The sequence below is a fragment of the Mandrillus leucophaeus genome, unplaced genomic scaffold, assembly GCF_000951045.1.
Source record: "Mandrillus leucophaeus isolate KB7577 unplaced genomic scaffold, Mleu.le_1.0 Scaffold388, whole genome shotgun sequence".
Taxonomy (NCBI): Eukaryota; Metazoa; Chordata; class Mammalia; order Primates; family Cercopithecidae; genus Mandrillus; species Mandrillus leucophaeus.
In genome coordinates, this window is record NW_012104120.1 from 2,966,383 (window position 1) to 2,985,347 (window position 18,965).

The 18,965-nt window shown below is 55.1% G+C and overlaps 2 protein-coding genes across 6 annotated transcripts in view; both read left to right on the forward strand.

Annotated features, from left to right (window-relative positions):
- CHAT (choline O-acetyltransferase) overlaps positions 1–18,965 on the forward strand; it is a 56,811-nt gene that overhangs the window by 1,708 nt on the left and 36,138 nt on the right. The window contains exons 1-8 of one of the 5 annotated variants that reach the window (XM_011990958.1): positions 2,298–2,392; positions 3,511–3,682; positions 5,705–5,807; positions 8,926–9,117; positions 9,698–9,816; positions 11,302–11,355; positions 14,699–14,879; positions 16,841–17,018. In XM_011990958.1, coding sequence (XP_011846348.1) covers positions 5,772–5,807; positions 8,926–9,117; positions 9,698–9,816; positions 11,302–11,355; positions 14,699–14,879; positions 16,841–17,018 — 760 coding nt within the window. In that variant the 5' untranslated portion in view covers positions 2,298–2,392; positions 3,511–3,682; positions 5,705–5,771. Of the gene's footprint in view, positions 1–2,297; positions 2,393–3,234; positions 3,690–5,704; positions 5,808–8,925; positions 9,118–9,697; positions 9,817–11,301; positions 11,356–14,698; positions 14,880–16,840; positions 17,019–18,965 lie in introns of those variants that run through there. The other 4 variants (XM_011990954.1, XM_011990955.1, XM_011990959.1 and 1 more) reach the window with 4 other exon arrangements.
- SLC18A3 (solute carrier family 18 (vesicular acetylcholine transporter), member 3) lies at positions 7–1,909 on the forward strand. The gene has a single exon (XM_011990960.1). It carries the CDS (start codon positions 71–73, stop codon positions 1,526–1,528), a length of 1,458 nt encoding a protein of 485 aa, XP_011846350.1. The 5' UTR covers positions 7–70; the 3' UTR covers positions 1,529–1,909.

Sequence of the window (18,965 nt, forward strand, 5' to 3'; positions counted from 1 at the left end):
GCTGCGGGAGCCCCGGCGGCAGAGGCGCCTGCTGCTGGTTATCGTGTGCGTGGCGCTGTTACTGGACAACATGCTGTACATGGTCATCGTGCCCATCGTGCCCGACTACATCGCCCACATGCGCGGGGGCGGAGAGGGCCCCACCCGGACCCCTGAGGTGTGGGATCCCACCCTGCCGCTGCCCACTCCGGCCAATGACAGCGCCTACGCGGCCAACACCTCGGCGTCCCCGACGGCTGCGCGGCCAGCGGGCTCAGCCCTTCGACCCCGCTACCCTACGGAGAGCGAAGACGTGAAGATCGGGGTGCTGTTTGCTTCCAAGGCCATCCTGCAGCTGCTAGTGAACCCCTTGAGCGGGCCCTTCATCGACCGCATGAGCTACGACGTGCCGCTGCTCATCGGCCTGGGCGTCATGTTCGCCTCTACGGTCATGTTCGCCTTCGCCGAGGACTACGCCACGCTGTTCGCCGCGCGCAGCCTGCAGGGCCTAGGCTCAGCCTTCGCCGACACGTCTGGCATAGCCATGATCGCCGACAAGTACCCGGAGGAGCCGGAGCGCAGTCGTGCACTGGGCGTGGCTCTGGCCTTCATTAGCTTCGGAAGCCTGGTGGCCCCGCCCTTCGGGGGCATCCTCTACGAGTTCGCCGGCAAGCGCGTGCCCTTCTTGGTGCTAGCTGCCGTGTCGTTCTTTGACGCATTGTTGCTGCTGGCGGTGGCCAAACCCTTCTCGGCAGCTGCACGGGCTCGGGCCAACCTGCCAGTGGGCACTCCCATCCACCGCCTCATGCTGGACCCCTACATTGCCGTGGTGGCCGGTGCGCTCACCACCTGTAATATTCCCCTCGCCTTCCTAGAGCCCACCATTGCCACGTGGATGAAGCATACGATGGCGGCTTCCGAGTGGGAGATGGGCATGGCCTGGCTGCCGGCCTTCGTGCCTCATGTGCTGGGCGTCTACCTCACTGTGCGCCTGGCGGCGCGCTACCCACACCTGCAGTGGCTGTACGGCGCGCTAGGGCTGGCTGTGATCGGCGCCAGCTCGTGCATCGTGCCCGCCTGCCGCTCCTTCGCGCCGCTAGTGGTCTCGCTCTGCGGCCTCTGTTTTGGCATAGCCCTAGTCGACACAGCACTGCTGCCCACGCTCGCCTTCTTGGTGGACGTGCGCCACGTCTCAGTGTATGGCAGCGTCTATGCCATCGCCGACATCTCCTATTCTGTGGCCTACGCGCTCGGGCCCATAGTGGCGGGCCACATTGTGCACTCGCTGGGCTTTGAGCAGCTCAGCCTTGGCATGGGTCTGGCCAACCTGCTCTATGCTCCCGTTTTGCTGCTGCTCCGCAACGTGGGTCTCCTGACGCGCTCCCGGTCCGAGCGCGATGTGCTGCTTGATGAGCCACCGCAAGGTCTGTACGATGCGGTGCGACTGCGTGAGCGTCCTGTGTCTGGCCAGGACGGCGAGCCTCGCAGCCCGCCTGGCCCTTTTGACGAGTGCGAGGACGACTACAATTACTGCTACACCCGCAGCTAGCATCCCCACTCCTCCTCCAGCCCACCCACCCGCCTTGGGTCAAGGCGGCTGCTCTGCAAGCCCACGGGCCAGCTCTGGCTCAGGGTCCACCTCCTCCAGCCAGTACCCCAACCCCTCCTCAACCTTGACTTCTGCCCGAATCCCCTCCCTGTGACCCATTCCATATCCCTTTCTCTCTTGTCCAGTGGGGCTTGGAGCACCGAGGCAAGCGAAGCCATCGCGCTCCTTGCAGAGGTGATGAGGACCCCGAGTCCCCATCTGCGGCTCCCCTGTGTAGACCCTGCATCTGTCTGTCCTTCCTTCCATTGCTCTCAGTGCCAAACTTGGGCCGCTGCACCGCGGTGCCTCCGCCCAAATCAATAAACCGTGTCTGTCCCAGGAGGCCAAGTCTCTTTACTGGTGGGGGGTGCGTGGTGGGGGGCAGGGCCAGAGCAGAGGGGAGGGTGAACTGCGTCTCCAAGTCCCAAACCAGGCCTGAGCCAAACTAACACGCAGGTGCCTGTAGCTCTTTTACTACCTGGAAAAGGGAATAGGAAGGAAGCAAACCCAACAAAGGCTGTCACCCACCATCACCAAGGAGCACCACGCTCCCGTGGGCCCAGGACAGATCCTCCTTTCCAGGCCCAGCGCAGAGCCCGGGGGTGCCGCCGGGAGTAGCCTGAGGACCCGCTCCAGCTGGGCACGCCAGGCCCCGCCCTTTGAGGACACGCCTCAAACCATCCACAGAACTCTGAGGCGCCTGGGCTGAGCTTCCCTTCAGACCAGAATCCCCGCCCCGTTCAGGCTTTGAGAAAGGAGTAGGAGCCGAGCATTCCAGCAGAGGAAGAAAAACGGCCCATCTTTTAGAGTCCGACCTCTGGAAATGTGTGTATGATGTGATATGTGTGTGTTTATTAGAGAACTAGGCTCTGTCCTAGGAGGAGCTGGGAAGCCGTGGTCGGTGTTTGCTGTGTCCCTGTCAGTTCTGAGGGTCTGAGTCTTGAAGGGAGAGATGCGAGTGTGCGACCTGGTGCCAACCCCCACTGCCACCCTATCCTGAGTGGGAGCAGCGGCCCAGGACTGTCAGGAAAGTTTCCCATCCTTAGTCCCAGCCCTGAGAGCCTCAGGCCAGCGTTTGCGCAACACTCCCTGTTCCGAAGACCGCAGTCTGATGATGGAGGCAGAGTCTTCCCATCCCAGCGTGAAGACGCTGCTGGTCAGGGTCGCCTGTGTGTTTGCTGCCTCTGTGGGGGTCTGCTCTGCTGTTGTGCGCATGTCTGTCCTCGATCTGCGAGTCGGGCTGTGTGTGCCTGGGCGGAGTCTGCCTTTGTCAGTCTGTCTGTGCTGTTTGTGTGTGGGGGTCTCTATCTGGGGTGGGGGATGCTTTGGTCTGAAAGGAAAGTCTGCCTCCTGCCGCAGTCCTTAAGCATCCCCATGTCTGCCATTAGGATTGTCCCAAGTCTGTAGCACCCACCTCTGCTCCCCACCCATAGTGCCAGCAGGAATTGGATGGTAACAGAAAGGGAAGTCCTGCATGAACATTGAACCCAGTTGTTGTTTCTTCTTCTTATTTTGAAAGACGGTGTAGTAGGGTTTGAGACTGGTCTGGATGGTGGGGAGAGGAGGGCAGAGAGCCTAGACTTCCCCAGACCCAACCCTCGCCAGGACTCTGAGCAGCAGCACCCCACGGCTAGAATAATGGGGTTGGGGAAGTGCGGTGACTGGGGAATGGTGGGCTAGGGGCAGGGGTCGTGGGCGGGACAGTGTTCTGGACCCCTTCTAGAGCCTAAATTTGTTGCTCTAGTTCCTCCAGGAAGCCCTCCAGGTAGATTCTGGGGGCCAGGAGCTGAGATCCCTGGGCGGGAAGCAGGGGAAGGGATGGGGGACTGAGGACCGCGAAGAAGAGAGAAGAAGGGGGTCTTGGGGGAGGGAGGAAATGCAAGAGAGAGGAGGGAGGAGGAACAAGAGGAAAGAGAGAAGTGCGGCCAGCTTGCTTTCTCCAGTCGGGTGGCCGCGGGGACCTGGGCGACGTCGGAGGCCCTGCCCAGAACCCAGGCGGCAGCCCCCACCCTCGCGCTGCGACACGCCCCCCACCCCTTCCGGCTCACACCCCCGCCCACACTCCTGAGTGGTGCGGTGCAGCGGCGGCCAAGGCAGCAGAGCCGAGGAGAGCAGGTGAGAAGCAGGGCTGGGCTGGGCTGGCGGAGCGCGGTGCCGGGAGCAAGGGCGGCGGTCGGGGGCTCTATCCAGGGACAGCATCGGGGCCGACAGGCCCAAGGACTCGTGGAGTTCTCCGAGTCCTGCGCAGCAGCGGCCGTCGGGGGTCAGCTGGGAAGCTGCAGGATTGCACTGCTTCTTTGCCTGGTCTTGGGGAGGCTTGACCATCAGGGCTTCGGGACTCCAAGCGCATGTTCTCACTTCACTTGGCCCAGCATCTGCTAAGCACTTTCTGTGTCTAGTCGGAGGGTCCGCGGGTCTGACCCGACTTGCCTGAATTGCTGGTTGGCAACCGCCTCTCCGGGGAGCAGGGGGTGGGGAAGAAGGATCAGCCGCTGGTGGCAAGTCTGAGCCAGGACATAGCCGATGACAGCCTGTGATGACCGGCCAGACTGGGGTTGGACCTTCCGGGCAGAGCAGGCAGCCCTTGGAAAGCCAGGCTGGCAGGATCATGGGTGGGAGGCACAAAACAGACAGACAAACAGACATATTCACACATATACCCTCTAGGCATCCGCCCAGTAGTGATGCAGGAAGAGGAGCTGGCAGGTGGGACCACCAGGAAACCATCCCACCCAGCTCTGCCCTCTTCTTCAAGCTCAAGGTCCCTGAGGCCTGACTAGTGTCTCCCAAATGTGGGGGTGGGAGGGTCCGGGCCAGAGCAAAAGGAGGCATTGGCTGCATTGTCTGCAGGTCCTTTTCCAACCTGACCTTGTCCTTGCTGTCCCCTCAAAAGACTGCCATGCTCTGGTGAATGCTCACCAGGATGCCACCTCTTTCACTTTGCAGTTGGGGGCAGCCCCTATGAACCCACAGCACTGGGAGGCCTGGGAACCAGCCAGTCGAGAGTGTCCCTGCACTGTGCCAGCAAGGGCTTTACATTCTTTGCCCAGCACTGCAAGGCAGCCCCAGGCTTCTCCATCTTTGGGCCTGGTTCATCCATCTTTCTCGACTCTCTGTTCCTGGCAACAACCCTGCCATGTGCCCATACGTGGACCATGCTTGCCTCTGGGTAGGGGTGGTGTTGGGTGGGGAGAGGGGTGAGGAAATGAGCTAAACATCAGCTTTAGACTTGAGAGAGAATAGAGTGTGGGCTGGTGGAAAACATCAGTATGTGCCTGTGGAGGCTTAGGTTCAGGGGGATCTCAGAGGATAGCAATTGTGACCCACAGCCTAATAATAACAGTCTTTGCCCTCTTGGCCTGGCTCACTTCTACTGCACCTTCAAAATTAATCTGCCTCTCCCCAGACTAAGGCTGGTGACCCCTAGGGGCCCTGGTTGCCCTGCCTCTCTACATACCTCCCTGGGCACTCCCATGGCATCTACACTGGCAGCCTGCAGACCCAAAACTGCCTAGGTCACAGTCCCTCCAGCAGGCCCAGAGTCTCCCTGCCCTGGCCACAGGCCAGGCTCCCAATTAGCCCAGATGCATCCTGGAGCACAGGGCCTTAAAGGCCTCCATTCACCCACACATGCATTTGTTTCCCTCAGTCAACCAACTGAGGAAATTCACCCTACTCCACACCAGAGATGTGGCCAGGCCCCAGAGATGAAGCCCTGAGCACAGTAGGTATGGTCTTACCCTTCAGAAGCTAGTGGGAAAGAGAGAGCTTGATCAGCAAAGCACTTATCTATTGGATTCCAGGCAGGAACAAAACCAGCACTCCGCCAGCAACCCCTGGTGGATTTGGATTGCCCTGGGGTGGTCAGCTAGCCTTGGGTGGCAACAGCCCCATGAGAGCAGACCCTCACATTAGGAACCACTGTCTCCCATATGGGGGCCCAGAGAGAACACTGTGGTCAGCACACACAGCTGGAACTCGAGACTGGGGCCAGGCCTACAATGAGACCCCTATATACAGCTGTCAGGCTCTGGCCTCCTCATGGAGCTGGGGTAGGGGTCTGTTGGTGGGAGGTGGAGGGTTTGTGATAGGTCTGTGTGGCTGCTGTGTTGATGCTTCTCACTTCTTGGTCCCCAGGTCCACACTCTGCATCCCTGGACCAGGACTCACCAAGACACCCATCCTGGAAAAGGTCCCCCATAAGATGGCAGCAAAAACTCCCAGCAGTGAGGAGGAGTCTGTGAGTGACTTTTGGAGTCCTATCTCAACCCTGCTTTCCCCACCCACATGCCCTTGCTTGCAGAACAGTCCTGACTGAGACTGGCCCCCAGCATTTGCCTGGCCCCAGCCCTGTCCTCTACTGGCACAAGGCCCAGGCTACAGCCCCGCCCCCAGCTTGTTGAGGATCCCAGAAGGGCCTGGAGGGGCTGAGATGGGCCTCAGGGTGCCAAGGGAATGCTAAGAGCTAAACTTCCAAATCCCTGGGCCAGGCTAGGCACTATCTTTCCTTTCAGGGCCTCTCTTCATCCCAGCTTCCACTTCTGATAGCTTTGAGCCCAGTGATTTTGCCTTAGGGTGGGGCTGAATTCCTACTCCAAGCCCCTCAAGTCCCAGCTCCAGCTGCTGTCACTAGTTCAGCCTTGGAGCCTTAGGCACTATGTTCTCCACTGGCCTGAGACAATGCCATCATCCCTGGGCAGGCATCCTCCCTCCCACCCCAGCCAGCCTTCGGGTGGCAGAGCAACACACCTGATTTCAGTTTGCTGCATGTGTTTCCCCTTTCCCACACTTGTCTTTTTGCCACTCCTCTTCCCTGTTCCCCCTTCCCCAAGCCCTCATTTGAAACCCTGAACAGAATTTTCTGGCTTCTCCCCAAGAAGTTGCTCACTCCATTGCCCTGACCTCTGCAGCTGACAAACATCTATTGTCACCTCTGGTCCACTGGCATGCTTCTCCACCCACCCCATTGGGCTGGGGCTTCCTTAAGAGCAGGCTCTGTTTCTCCATCGTCTCTGAGTTCAGCCCAGGATCTGACTCACATGAACTGCCCAGGAAATACGGAGTTTTGGAGTATTACCTGAGACTCCCAGGTCCAAAGACCCTCTTAGTACAGGGCTAGAAGTCTGGGAGAGTCTGGGGAGGATCCCGGGGGGGGCTGAGATGTCTGAGCTGCGATTTCCTGCTTTCTTTTTACCCACTGCTGATTCCCTGTTAGCCAGGCTAAGTCACAGTGCACTGTCAGAGCCTAGAAGAAGGCGGGCAGTGTCTGGTAGAGGCTCTAGCCAGACTTGTGGGCCCTTTTGGCCAGGCCATTAACTGGGCTGGGCTTTCTGTAGGTGCTCACCCGCCCACCCACCCATCACACAGACCACCCCCCACCGCAAGAGATGGAACAACTAGAACAGCTGGGTTGGGGGCCCAGACCTGGCTCGCTGGGGTTGGGCAGGGCAGCCTGGGATGCTGCCCAGATCTGTCCTCGCATCATTCCCCAGGGCAGAAGCAGCCCGTAGTTGGCATTGACACTCCACCCCTACCAGAGAAGTGAACCCTAGAGGCAGGATCAGACAGGCAGAGGGCCGCCATTCATCCATCAGCAGCAGGGGCAGAGAAGGAGGTGCTTTTAAGGGGCCCCTTCACTCTGCAGCCTACGGGGAGGAACCTTTACTGTCTCATGGAAACTCATCACTGCACAGAGGAGAAGCCCCTGAAGGAAGGTGCCTCACTGTCTACCAGCGTGTCCCAGGAACCATGTTGCAGAATTCTGGTCATTAGGGCAGCACTGAATTATGTCTCTCATCCAAAGCCATCTTTCATCCTTCCAAATCTCTCCAGGTCTGCCTCCCGCCCCTCAGGTCTAGAGATCAGTTAGATTCTGGAGCCCCAGCTGAGAACAGTTTATAAATTAAGAGTGACTAGCAGCCAACAATATCAGTAACAGGACTATTTCATCTTAGATCCATCCTTCATGGCTTAAAAGCACTTTCACATGCATTAGGTCTTTAATCCCATGAGAGGGAGGGCTCACTATCCCCATTTTACAGGAGAAGAAATTGGACAATTTAAGCAATATTATTATAAGTTCTGCCTTCCTATTGCCAGTGGCCAAGTGAGGGACAAGAAGAGGAAAGGAATGGAAAAGGGAGTGAAAGGGAAGGGAGAGAACGACCCAGGAGAAAGAAGCAGAGTGGACATGGAAGACTGATTTTAGTTCCTTGTCTGCCATCAGATTTGTATGTTACCTTGGACTAGCTACTCCACTCTCTGGGACTCAGTTTCCTCATAAATAAATGGGAAGTCACAAAATTGAAGCCACACAGAAGCCTTCTATGGTGAAAGCTGCTGACAAACTGAGAAGCACAGCATGCGTATAGGAGGGCGGAGTCGGGGGGTTCTTCCCAGGCTCTAGCCACACTTTGGGGCCCCCAAAGAGTATGGGTTTCCACTTGGGAATTCTTCTGGCAGTATAAGACAGCAAGGTCGTAACATTTTAGATGTGCCTATCCGAGGCCAGTTGTTTCCCCCATTTAATTCTCTCTGTGTTCCTCTCAGGTAGGAATTATTATTTATGTCCTATGGATGAGGAGCAGAGGCTTGGAGAGATTCGGAGAGGAGGGACATTCACTGCATCCCCCCAACTGCCCCTAACACCCACATGAAACAAAATCCTCTGCCTGGGTTTTATAAGTAGGAGGGACTTATAAGAAGCTCAGGGCATGAATCATCTTCTGAGCAAACCTCTTGTAGGATTCTAGTCATTAGGGCAGCACTGAATTGTCTCTCATCCAAAACCATCTTTTATCCTTCCAAATCTCTCCTTAAGAGTGCCCCCTTCAGGTCCAGAGATCAATCAGATTCTGGAGCCCCAGCTGGGAACAATCCTAAATTAAGAGTCACCAGTAGCCAACAATATCAATAACAGGACTATTTCATCTTAGATCCATCCTTTGTGGCTTAAAAGCCCTTTCATATCTATTATCTGTTTGATCCTATGAGAGACAGGGGTTACTACTCCCATTCTACAGAGGAAGAAACTGAGGCACAGAGGGAGGGTGACTTGCCCAAGTTTGCAGAGCTGGTCAGTGGCAGGGTCAGGGTACAAACCCAGGTCTGTCTGGTGCCAATATCACCGTATTTTCCTCTACACTTTACCCCTTTCTGGGGACAGAGCACAGTGAGGTCAGGGACCAAACCAAAACTTCCTAAATTCATAATTTTGCTGAGCTGAGCCCTAGAAATGGACAGGCCCCAGGGTAGAGAACAACACAGGGGCAGAACGACACAGATACTAGGGACCAACCTGGGGACAGGCATGGGGCGCACATACGAGAGGCACAATGCCTATGAACCCTCTTCTCCAGGGGCTGCCCAAACTGCCCGTGCCCCCCCTGCGTCAGACCCTGGCCACGTACCTGCAGTGCATGCGACACCTGGTGCCTGAGGAGAAGTTCAGGAAGAGCCAGGCCATTGTGCAGCGGTTCGGGGCCCCTGGTGGCCTCGGTGAGACCCTGCAGCAGAAACTGTTGGAGCGGCAGGAGAAGACAGCCAACTGGGTAAGAGGGGCAGACAAGGGACCCATAGAAGAGGGGCAGGAGGCAGACCTGGAGACAGAGGGAATTCGGTGAGAGGCAGGTAGGGGACAAAGACAGGGCAGAAGGAGAGACAAGAGACAAGGATGGAGGATAGGGGTGGGAACAGGCAGGTGGCATGGATTGGAAGACTAGGAAGGGACAAGGATGGGAAACAAACAAGATGAGGAACGGGAAATATGGATAGAGAAAGAGGAGGACAAATCGGGGACAGGAATAGGGGACAGATGGGGACAGAGATCGCATCAGGAAAGAAGAGAGGGTGAAAGGCAGGAAGGAGACACCTATAAGGACAGGCAGAGGACAGTGATGTAGCACCAAGCCACCAGGATGGGGACTGGGAAAGAAGAAAGGAGACAGGAGGGCGCAAAGGTGAAGGACAGGCCCGGTGGACTGGGAAGCTCCTGGCACATACCTGGGGCTTAGCATATATTTGTGGAATGAATGAATTAATGCTCTGGTGAAGTGTCCTGATTTTCTCTCGGGGCTGTCAGGATAGGACTGTTTGGAGGGATGTGACAGCCTTTCCCGCCCTCCCTGGCAGGTGTCTGAGTACTGGCTGAATGACATGTATCTCAACAACCGCCTGGCCCTGCCTGTCAACTCCAGCCCCGCCGTGATCTTTGCTCGGCAGCACTTCCCTGGCACCGACGACCAGCTGAGGTGAGGCCTTGGTGCTCCTAGCTCATAACCTGGGGACCCACCCAAGGCAGGGGCCCTTACCCCAGCGCCAGCAAAGAAAGGCTGAAGCTGGAGCCTCAGCTGAGCTTCCTGTGGCCAAATGCCCTGAGACAGTGGACGTCCAGGCCATCAGGTGGGGAGCAAGGTTAGGTGTGGCTGCACTCGAGTGACAATCACACGATCAGCCTTAGTCTGTATTTATCTTGCAGTGGAATGGGCACTCATGGAGGTCATGGGTCCAAATATCCCCACAGCCTCCACCTGGCTGAGGCCCTGAGAGGAGGCGTGTGGCCCTGGACCACACCAGTACTTGTCCCTGGGAACCACTGCCCCAGGCTGTCTGAGAGGGCCTCTGCTTCCCTCCAGAGCTTGCAGTTCTAAACTGAGGCCCCAGAAGGCTGGAAACAATTCCTCCCTGCCAGCAGCCAGAGCCTGTGCCATCTGCTGTAATTTCAGAGCTCACTGAGCCGTTGGAAGGGCCTCTGGCCGCTGATGACGATGGAGGATGGGGGCAGGGAGAAAGGGTTTCCCTTCTGGAGTCTCTCAGAGTCTGGTCTTAAGACCTGAGTGGGACAAATGGTGGGGACAGTTTAGAGGGAGGGCAGAGGGCAGGCCAAAGTGGCCCAGGGGCAAGAGGCAGGGCCCACCTCACCTCTGGGCCGGGCTTAGCCACGCTAGGAAGACCTCCCCATCCCACCCTACCAGCTGGCCAGCCTTCCCTCCCACTGTAGCTGGGGCCTCCCCAGGGAAGAAGGAAGGTGTGGACGGATGAATGACTTCTGAAAACAGTTCTCACAACTGCATCTGAGGAGTATTTTCGTCCCGTTGCAATTAAGCCAGGCCCAGCATCCCAGGAAGATAGTTCCTGCTGCTCATTTCTCCAGTGCCTTTCCCCAAGCACTCAATTTCCTTTTCCTTAGTACTAGGGGGTAGGGGGAAAGGGACCAAATTACTGGCTTTTCCCAGGAGAACATTTTCCACAAGACCAGGAGTCCTGCCCTGTCCAGCCCCAGGGCTGGCCTTTCCAAGGAAGAACTCCACCCTTCACCCTTCGTCCCTTCTGACCTGCTCTGTGGCCTCTCCTGGCTTCCGTCTCCCTCTCCGCTCCCTCTCCTCTTCAAGGTGATTCCAGCTTCCTCTCCTCTCCCCAAGAGCTGCTCCACCCCCAGTTCTCACCAAGGGACCATTTTGAATCCAAGGCTTGTGGTGGGCTCACGGCACTGGGCTGGAGGGCAGGAACCACATCTGATTAGTGCAGGAGCCACATCTGATTAGTGCACACAGGTCGGCATACAATGGGGAATCATAGAGTTTGGCAGTGGGGAGGAGGGAGAGAGAAGGGAGGGAAGAGGAAGGAGATGGAAGGGAAATGGAAGGAGGGAGGGGAGGCAGAATGGAAGGAGGAAGGGAGGGAGGGAGGAAGCCAGGCCCTGGGAGGAAGGGCTCAGGCGTCCCTTCTCCCTGCAGGTTTGCAGCCAGCCTCATCTCTGGTGTACTCAGCTACAAGGCCCTGCTGGACAGGTAGGACTGGGAGGGTGGTGCCCTGTTCCAGCACAGTCTGCCTATGTATGCGTCTATCTCCCTTGCAGGGACCCTGTCTTTTTCCAACTCTGTATTCCCATTTCTGGCTCCTGGCACAGAGCAGGTGTCCCTGCCCTCACCCACTCCCCCACCATCAGGATGACCTTTAGCCCAGATGGCCTGACTGTTAACTGTTTCTTTTCCTGGGGCAAGCACCATCCTTCCTTGATCTTTTAAAAGTGCCCCCTCCCTCCACATATATGTGCACAGGTGGAGTGAATTCATTTGAAGCTGGTGAACACATAGGAAGGCGGGGAAGAAACAGTTGTTAGAGTAAGGTGATGGGAGTCCTGATTGCCACTTGGAGGAATGGTGTCTCCAGCCAGAGCCTCTGTGTCCTCAATCCCCCCAAGTTCAGTGGACACGAGGCTGTTCTGACAGATGGAGAAGGCTGCTAAAGCACCGCAGGCTCTCTTTGATTTTAGGAGGAAAGTCCCTCTCCTGGCCAAGCTTAGGAGAGCAGGAGGGTATCTGAGAGCAGCAGGGAGAGTAGAAGGATCTGGAGGACCCAAGTCTCTCAAGGTACAGACTATAAGGGCATTAGAAGCTGGAAGGAGACAGAGAGGCCCAAAGAAGCATCCCTTGCACAGATGAGGAAGCTGCAACTCAGAGAGGTTAAGTAACTCATCCATGGTCACACAGCTGGGTGGTGGCAGAGCAAGGAGGGGACAAGGGGCAAACTTCACTCTCTGTTCAACTTGACTCAACTCAGTCTTTACCTAGCCTTGGGACAGAGGCTCAGACCCACAGCCCCTCCAGGGTAGGGCTGCTCCCTCTGGAGAAGGGCAGGCAGGGCTCCCAGACTCTCAGGGTGGAGCAGCTCAGGCTGTCCAGGGCATTTCTGCACCACACGCTCTTGGGTGCTCTGCTCACTCCTCTCTAAATGCCGTGGGTCATTAGGCCCTGGACTGCTGTCTCCTCATGGTGTGTCTTTGGTCTCTCCCTTCTTCATGGACAGTGCTCCATTTCCTCCCAGAACTCGCCCCTCCACCTCACTATCCTGCCTATTTTCAAATAGCCTTGTCTTGCTGGGCCTGGGGTCTTGGTGCCCATTCATCACTGACTGACCCCACAAGACTTCACTTTCCTTCTGATCCCAGACTTTCACATGTTTGTGTGCACACTCACACAAACACGAATACCCATGCATATCCACATGGAGGTTCCCATGTCCAATGACTGAAAAGGACTTAAGACTGGAACATTTTCCTGAGTGCCTGTTTTGAACCCTTAATTAATTAATTAATTAATTCACTTATTCACTTTGCAATGTAGTTATGCTGGGAAGATGAAGAGAAATAAGGCCTCATCCTCCCTTCAAAATGTCCTTAGGCTATTGGGCAAGACAGTCACATAAACAGACACAAAATACAGCTGTGTCCCTTCCCCTGAGTCCCACACTCGCTCATCCAAGCCTCAACCATCCCCACTGGGGTGTCTCTCAGTCATTACAAATGAGCCAGGAAAGCTTTGCCTCTCCCTCCCAGCTCCCCAACTCCTCCCATACCTTGTTGAGCCATCTCCGTAAGTGCACTAGCGCATGCCCTGTTGGTGAGTCTGGGAACCTAGAAGTCACCTGTGCGTGTTCTGCTTTTTCCCTTGCACCCTCATGTGACCCATGGTGCTCAGATGTGGTCATTCTCCCTCCCCACTGTGTCCCCAAGCTCCCTCCTCCCTCCCTGCTGCCCTCACTTGAGACATCACTTTCCTTCTCTGCCGCAGCCTCCTTCCTTGTTCTTCCTGTGACAACTTTCAGTCCATTCTCCCCATATAAGCAGGGTCAGTAAAACAACAAAATGGAAACCCAGTCGTGCCCCTGCGTGCTGAAGCCTCCCGAGGGCTTTCACTGCACCAAGAATAAGGTGATAGCTCCTCCCCACTGCCACTGGAGCCCCACAAGACCTTGCCTGCCCGCCTCTCTGGCCCTGTCTTCACTGGGCCTCAGCCCTACTGGCTTCTCTCTGCCTTTGACCAGTGCTTCTCAAGCTGCCTCTGGGGAAGAACCAATATATTTTCTTTCATTTTGTAAAATTTGTGTAAAACAACAAAAAAATTGATTACTAGAAAAATGGCATGAAATATGAGACCAAATATTTTATTACAGGATTCAGCAGACATAAAACTCCCATCACATTGCTGCAAACATTTCTGGGTTCAGGCCTTACACCAAGTCATGGGTCAGTCACAGCAGTTCAGTGCAATACTCATACTTTGAGTTGCAGTGCTGTGGGACATTTCACCCTTAGGACTCAGCTCAATCAACCTGCCTCAGTGAGACTGTCCCTGGTCACCACCTCCTGCCCCTGCCAACACTCTGTCTCACTACCTGAAAGTCTCCTGTTCACTGGTTTGCTGCTTGTGGTCTACTCCCCACCTACACATCCCAGGACCTGCACCCCCGTAGAGGAGGAGCTGCAGTCTTATTTGCTGCCGAATCTCCATATCCCAGAATGGTGCCTGGCCTATACAGAGGATGTGCTTCACAAATATTTGTTGGCTGAAAGAGTGGAAGGATGGCTGGATGGATGGATGGATGGTGGATAGATGGTTGGAAAGATGGGTGAATGGAAAGATGGATGGATGGTGGATAGATGAGTGGATGGTGGATGGATGGGTGGATGGTGGATGGAAGGATGCATGGATGCTTGGTGGATGGATGGGTGGATGGAAGAATGGATGGATGGTGGATAGATGGGTGGATGGTGGATGGATGAGTGGGTGGTAGGTGGAAGGAGGGATGGATGTTTAGTGGTGGATGTATGGTAGATGTATGGATGTATGGATGTATGATGGATAGATGGATGGGTGGATGGAGGGAAGAAAGGGAGGGAGAGAGTAAGGACAGGCAAAAGGCATGCTGAGACCACAGGGAAAAAGAACTTCCTGCGTTGACCTCAGAAGAGGCTTCTAAAAGAGATGATAAAGGAGTAGGCTCTTGAAGGAGTTTTCTGAATAGAACAGTTGAGTTCTGGGGTTGGGGCAAATGCGTGCTGAGAGAAGATCAGCATAAGCAAAGATACAGAAGGCTAACTGGCAGGGTTTACACATGCCACGCATGAGGCAGAGGTTTGGGAAAACTCTGAGGGTCTCCATGGGTTGCGGAAATGGGGCCCTCCACTACTTTAAACAGTGGAGAATTGAGCTCTGCATCTGCCACGGTGATGCAATTCTGGGTTCTGCGCCCCATTTTGCCTGATCGAGTTACAATAAAACCCATTCTCTGTCTCCCCTCAACCCCTGCCATCCCCTCGTGGCTGCCTCCCTTCCTGCTCCTCTTCTTCAGCCACTCCATTCCCACTGACTACGCCAAAGGCCAGCTGTCAGGGCAGCCCCTTTGTATGAAGCAATACTATGGGCTCTTCTCCTCCTACCGGCTCCCCGGCCATACCCAGGACACGCTGGTGGCCCAGAACAGCAGCATCATGCCGGAGCCTGAGCACGTCATCGTAGCCTGCTGCAATCAGGTAAGAAGCCCCTTGTCTTGGTGAGGGAAGGCACAGAGCATGCAGTGGCCATGCATTCACATCCATTACCTTCTCCGAGGAGGCTCAGTCTTCTTCCCTGAGTCACACAGGGAGCTGGGGCACCATGTCTCCAAAATGCAGTCCCCACTTCCAGTCAGTCCCATGTCTCTCCACCAGTTGGCTTCTAAGAATGAGAGCCGTCAGTTTGAGAATATCCTCACTGGACTCTCACTTCAGCCCTGATGCCCTGAGGGTCACGATCCAGACCTTCCACCTACACATCTATTCTTTTCCATGCAGTCACCCAGGCCCTGGCCTTTCTGGAGACCACACACAGGCAGACAGTGTTACAGACTGACAAATAGGACCTTTCATGTGCCAGCCTGTGGGCTCGGCACTTAACATGCATTCATCCCACTTAATCCTCACAGTGACCCTGCAGAGGGGGCCTTAGGATTTCCGTGTGACAGTTGAGGACATGAGACTCAGACAAGTTAAGTGGTCTGCCCAAGAATGGGAAGGACTCCTAGGTCTGGCCAGTACCCCAAGGTCAAGGTCTACCTGCTGCAGCTCGGGTCCTCAGACTGGGTTCCACAGAGCCAACAAGGACCCATGGGTCCTGGGGGACAGGCTGAGCATGAGGGCTCCTGACCTCTTCCTTGGGCCCACTGCACTATATATTCCATATATTGAGCTTCACATAAATATTTCCTCTGACAAACGGTTTTTGTTTTTGGTTTTGCTTTGCTAAAACCCAAGTTTGGCAGCCATCCCAGGGACCTCTGTGGTACTTGCTCTACAATGTGATTTTGGGCTCACCTCACGTTTTCAGTAAGTTGGGAGCTCTGTGGAGCCCTGACATCTGAGGGTGGCTGTGACCTCTTTTCCTAGATTCGAAGGCCATCTAGGAGCTCTTGTAGCCCACCTGACACCCTGGCCATAGCCCAAGGAAGTTTCCCCATCTTCATTCAAAAGTCAAGCCAAATATTTCCCAGTACCCACAGGCCACCGTATCCACCTCTTCCAGACATGCTCTGGGACCCTGTACTGGACCAGACCATAGAGACACTGCTAGGGAGTTGGAGGGGAAGGGAAAACAAGGTACTCATGTCAGTCAGCTGAAAAGGGTGTCTTGACCTGGATCTAGGAATAGACCCTTCACAAAGCCTGAGGCTCTAGCCTTCAAAGCTAAAAAATGATAGAACCACAGGGCTGACATACAAAGCACATGTAGGTACACATGTGAAGGCGCACACACACGCACACATGTGTAGGTGCACATGCACACATGGTGCGTGTTGGTGTTCCATTTTAATCTTCCTCTGCATATGATTGCTGGCTTGCTTTTTTTCCTCCACTCACCAGCGTGTTTAAGGCCCATCACTGTGACTCTATCTATTGCTAATTCACTCTTTTCAATGGCTAGGTAGACATGCCTCAGACATATACACCACATTTCACTTAGCCATTCCCCTTCTGGAGAACAGTGAGGCTCTTGCTACCATTTTGCTGTTGCAAACAAGGTCAAGAGGCACATTCCTCGTGTCTTCTGGTACACACGGGTATGTTTCTCTAAGCCTCAGGATAAAATATGTATTTATAAGTGCAATTGCTTAGTCATAGATATGCACATTTTTAGTTTTGATAGACACTGCCCACCAAGAGTAGCTGTGCCAATTTATCCTCCATTCCCCATAAACATAATGGATTCCGTGAACCATAAAAGCACATTTTCTTTCGGCTAAGTTTAATGTTGCCTTTTTTGATTGGGGGCAGCGAGGAATCCAGCACAGTCAACAGCCTTGGCTTGGTCCCTAAACTGAGACTGCTTAGAACCACCAAACACCTTGGGAACCTTGGGCCTGAGCATCCCTGTCCCAAGCTCACCTGTGAAGGCTGAGTGAAGGCCTGGTGCCACGGGTCACCCAACAAGTGACATGTTTGACCTGTTTACCCCACAGTTCTTTGTCTTGGATGTTGTCATTAATTTCCGCCGTCTCAGTGAGGGGGATCTGTTCACTCAGTTGAGAAAGATAGTCAAAATGGCTTCCAACGAGGACGAGCGCTTGCCTCCAATTGGCCTGCTGACGTCTGACGGGAGGAGCGAGTGGGCCGAGGCCAGGACAGTCCTCGTGAAAGGTCAGCCGCAGTGCCCAGCACATCTCCATGCCCATCTCATGCTCGTGCCCATCGACCTTCCCCCCTCCAGGGTTGGGCCGGGGCCTCATCCCCATTAACCATAGTGCGGGAGCTCAGGGCCCACAGCATGTCCTGCGGCCAGCCACGGTGCCTTGCCACTGAAGGCACCTTTTATGCCTTCGTGTTCCATCTGACAGTATCTGGCTTTCTTGGTGGGACTAACTGGTGCTGGAACTAGGGATGTCTGGGAATATTGGGCGGGGCGGGGGAGTTAGCAGGGGGAAGGTTGGCTGCAAGTCAGCAGGTGTATTTTCCTGGTGGGCGGCGCTCACAGAGTGGCTGGGGGAGCCCTCAGATGGGGGCGTGGGATGGAGCCTGCCTCCGGGAAAGTGTCTTTCACCTGATCTCTCCATCCTGGGACTCTTTTTCTTCAAGCTGCCCCTTATCTTGTGGCACTGTTCTTATGAAAGTGTCCAAGCATTCCCATAAGAAAGCCAGGAATATTCTTGAAAATTTCTCATCACCCTTCTGGAAACTACTTTTCAAATCCAAAGCTGGTCCTATTCCAGAAGCTGATGGAATGCCCTCCTTCCTTGCCCATGGTAGAGATACTGGAATGAGAAGCAAGACTTCTGTGAGTCTTTATTTGCCCCTCAGAATTGTACTGGGCCAGGTAATCTATTCAGACTCTCCACATCTGTTACTGAGGGCCCTGGGCTTGGCCCAGGGAGTATGGGAGACAAAGGAGATGAGGCCTCTACCCAGGAGCAGCCCCGTGATGGGAACGGGAAGAGAGGGCACGGGGAGGAGACTCACATCCAGGGGCATGCAGTGCTGACCCACTTCAGACAGGCGTCAAAAACGTGCTCCAGGACTTCAGAGAGGGGAGGGAGCCCTTCCGAGTGGGATTGTGAAAGGCTCTGTTAGAAGAGGTGGGAAGGGAACAAAGCCCCATGCCATGAGTGAGAAAGGCTGGAGGGAAGGATGGTACCCAGGCAGGCAGACCCACCCTGGGCAAAGCCCGCCGCCCAGCAGGGACACACCCACCTTACCCCCAGGGTGAGGAGGAGAGCAGCTGCCCAGTGAAGGTGGCCTGAGCCGGATGTACTGGGCCTAGCTGTCTGACAACAGCGACTTGCATTTTCTGGTCTCTCTCTAGAAGGGTCTTCCCCCAGATCCAGCTGGCTCCTTGCCCCATGCAGAGCTCAGCCCAGGTGTTCAGCCTCAGGCCCTCCTTGGGCATCCTTCCCACACACTCTGTCACTGTGGCCCGTTCTCTTATCCTGACTCTGTTGCTCACTCTCTGAGGACAGTTTTGAATTTGTTTGACAGATGCTGATTATGTGCCTTTCCCCTCACCTCCCACCCCCTGCCTATAGATCAGAAGGACAGGGGCCTTGTCTGTTTGGTTTAATTTCTGAGAAACACAGTCGGGGCCCAGTTACATTTATTAAATAAAAGAGTGAAGGGTGATTAAAAATGCCAGGCCCCAGTCTTATTCCCCCACTTGCCAATTCATTATTCTCTCATCCAATTATTGGGCACCTCCTGAATGCTGTCCTAAATAGGGGGCTGCAGGAGCCAAAGAGGGGTGTGAGAGCTGACTGCCCTCACGGACCTAACCTTGTGCTGGAGAATTAATAACTTAGCATTCCGAAGTGAGTTAATTCCCTCAGGAGACCGTGGTGTAATCAAATCCCACTCTTCTCCCCTCCAGGGACAGAGACAGGCATGAAAATAATCGCCTCTGCCTCCAGCATAGTTTCCACTTTATTAGCAGGCCAGGCCCAAGACACACCCTTCAGGGCTGGCCGGATTGCCCTGAGGTCTGAGCACTTGGACTGTGGATCAGAATTGATTTGTTAATGGCACTTGATCTGGCTTTCTGAATGGAAGTGCTGTTTCTGAGGGAAATGCGACAGAAAGGAGGGGACACACGCACCTCCC

Bases quoted from the DNA above. Each gene is read 5' to 3' on its own strand.
- SLC18A3 (XM_011990960.1), top strand. From the start codon at position 71: ATGCTGTACATGGTCATCGTGCCCATCGTGCCCGACTACATCGCCCAC.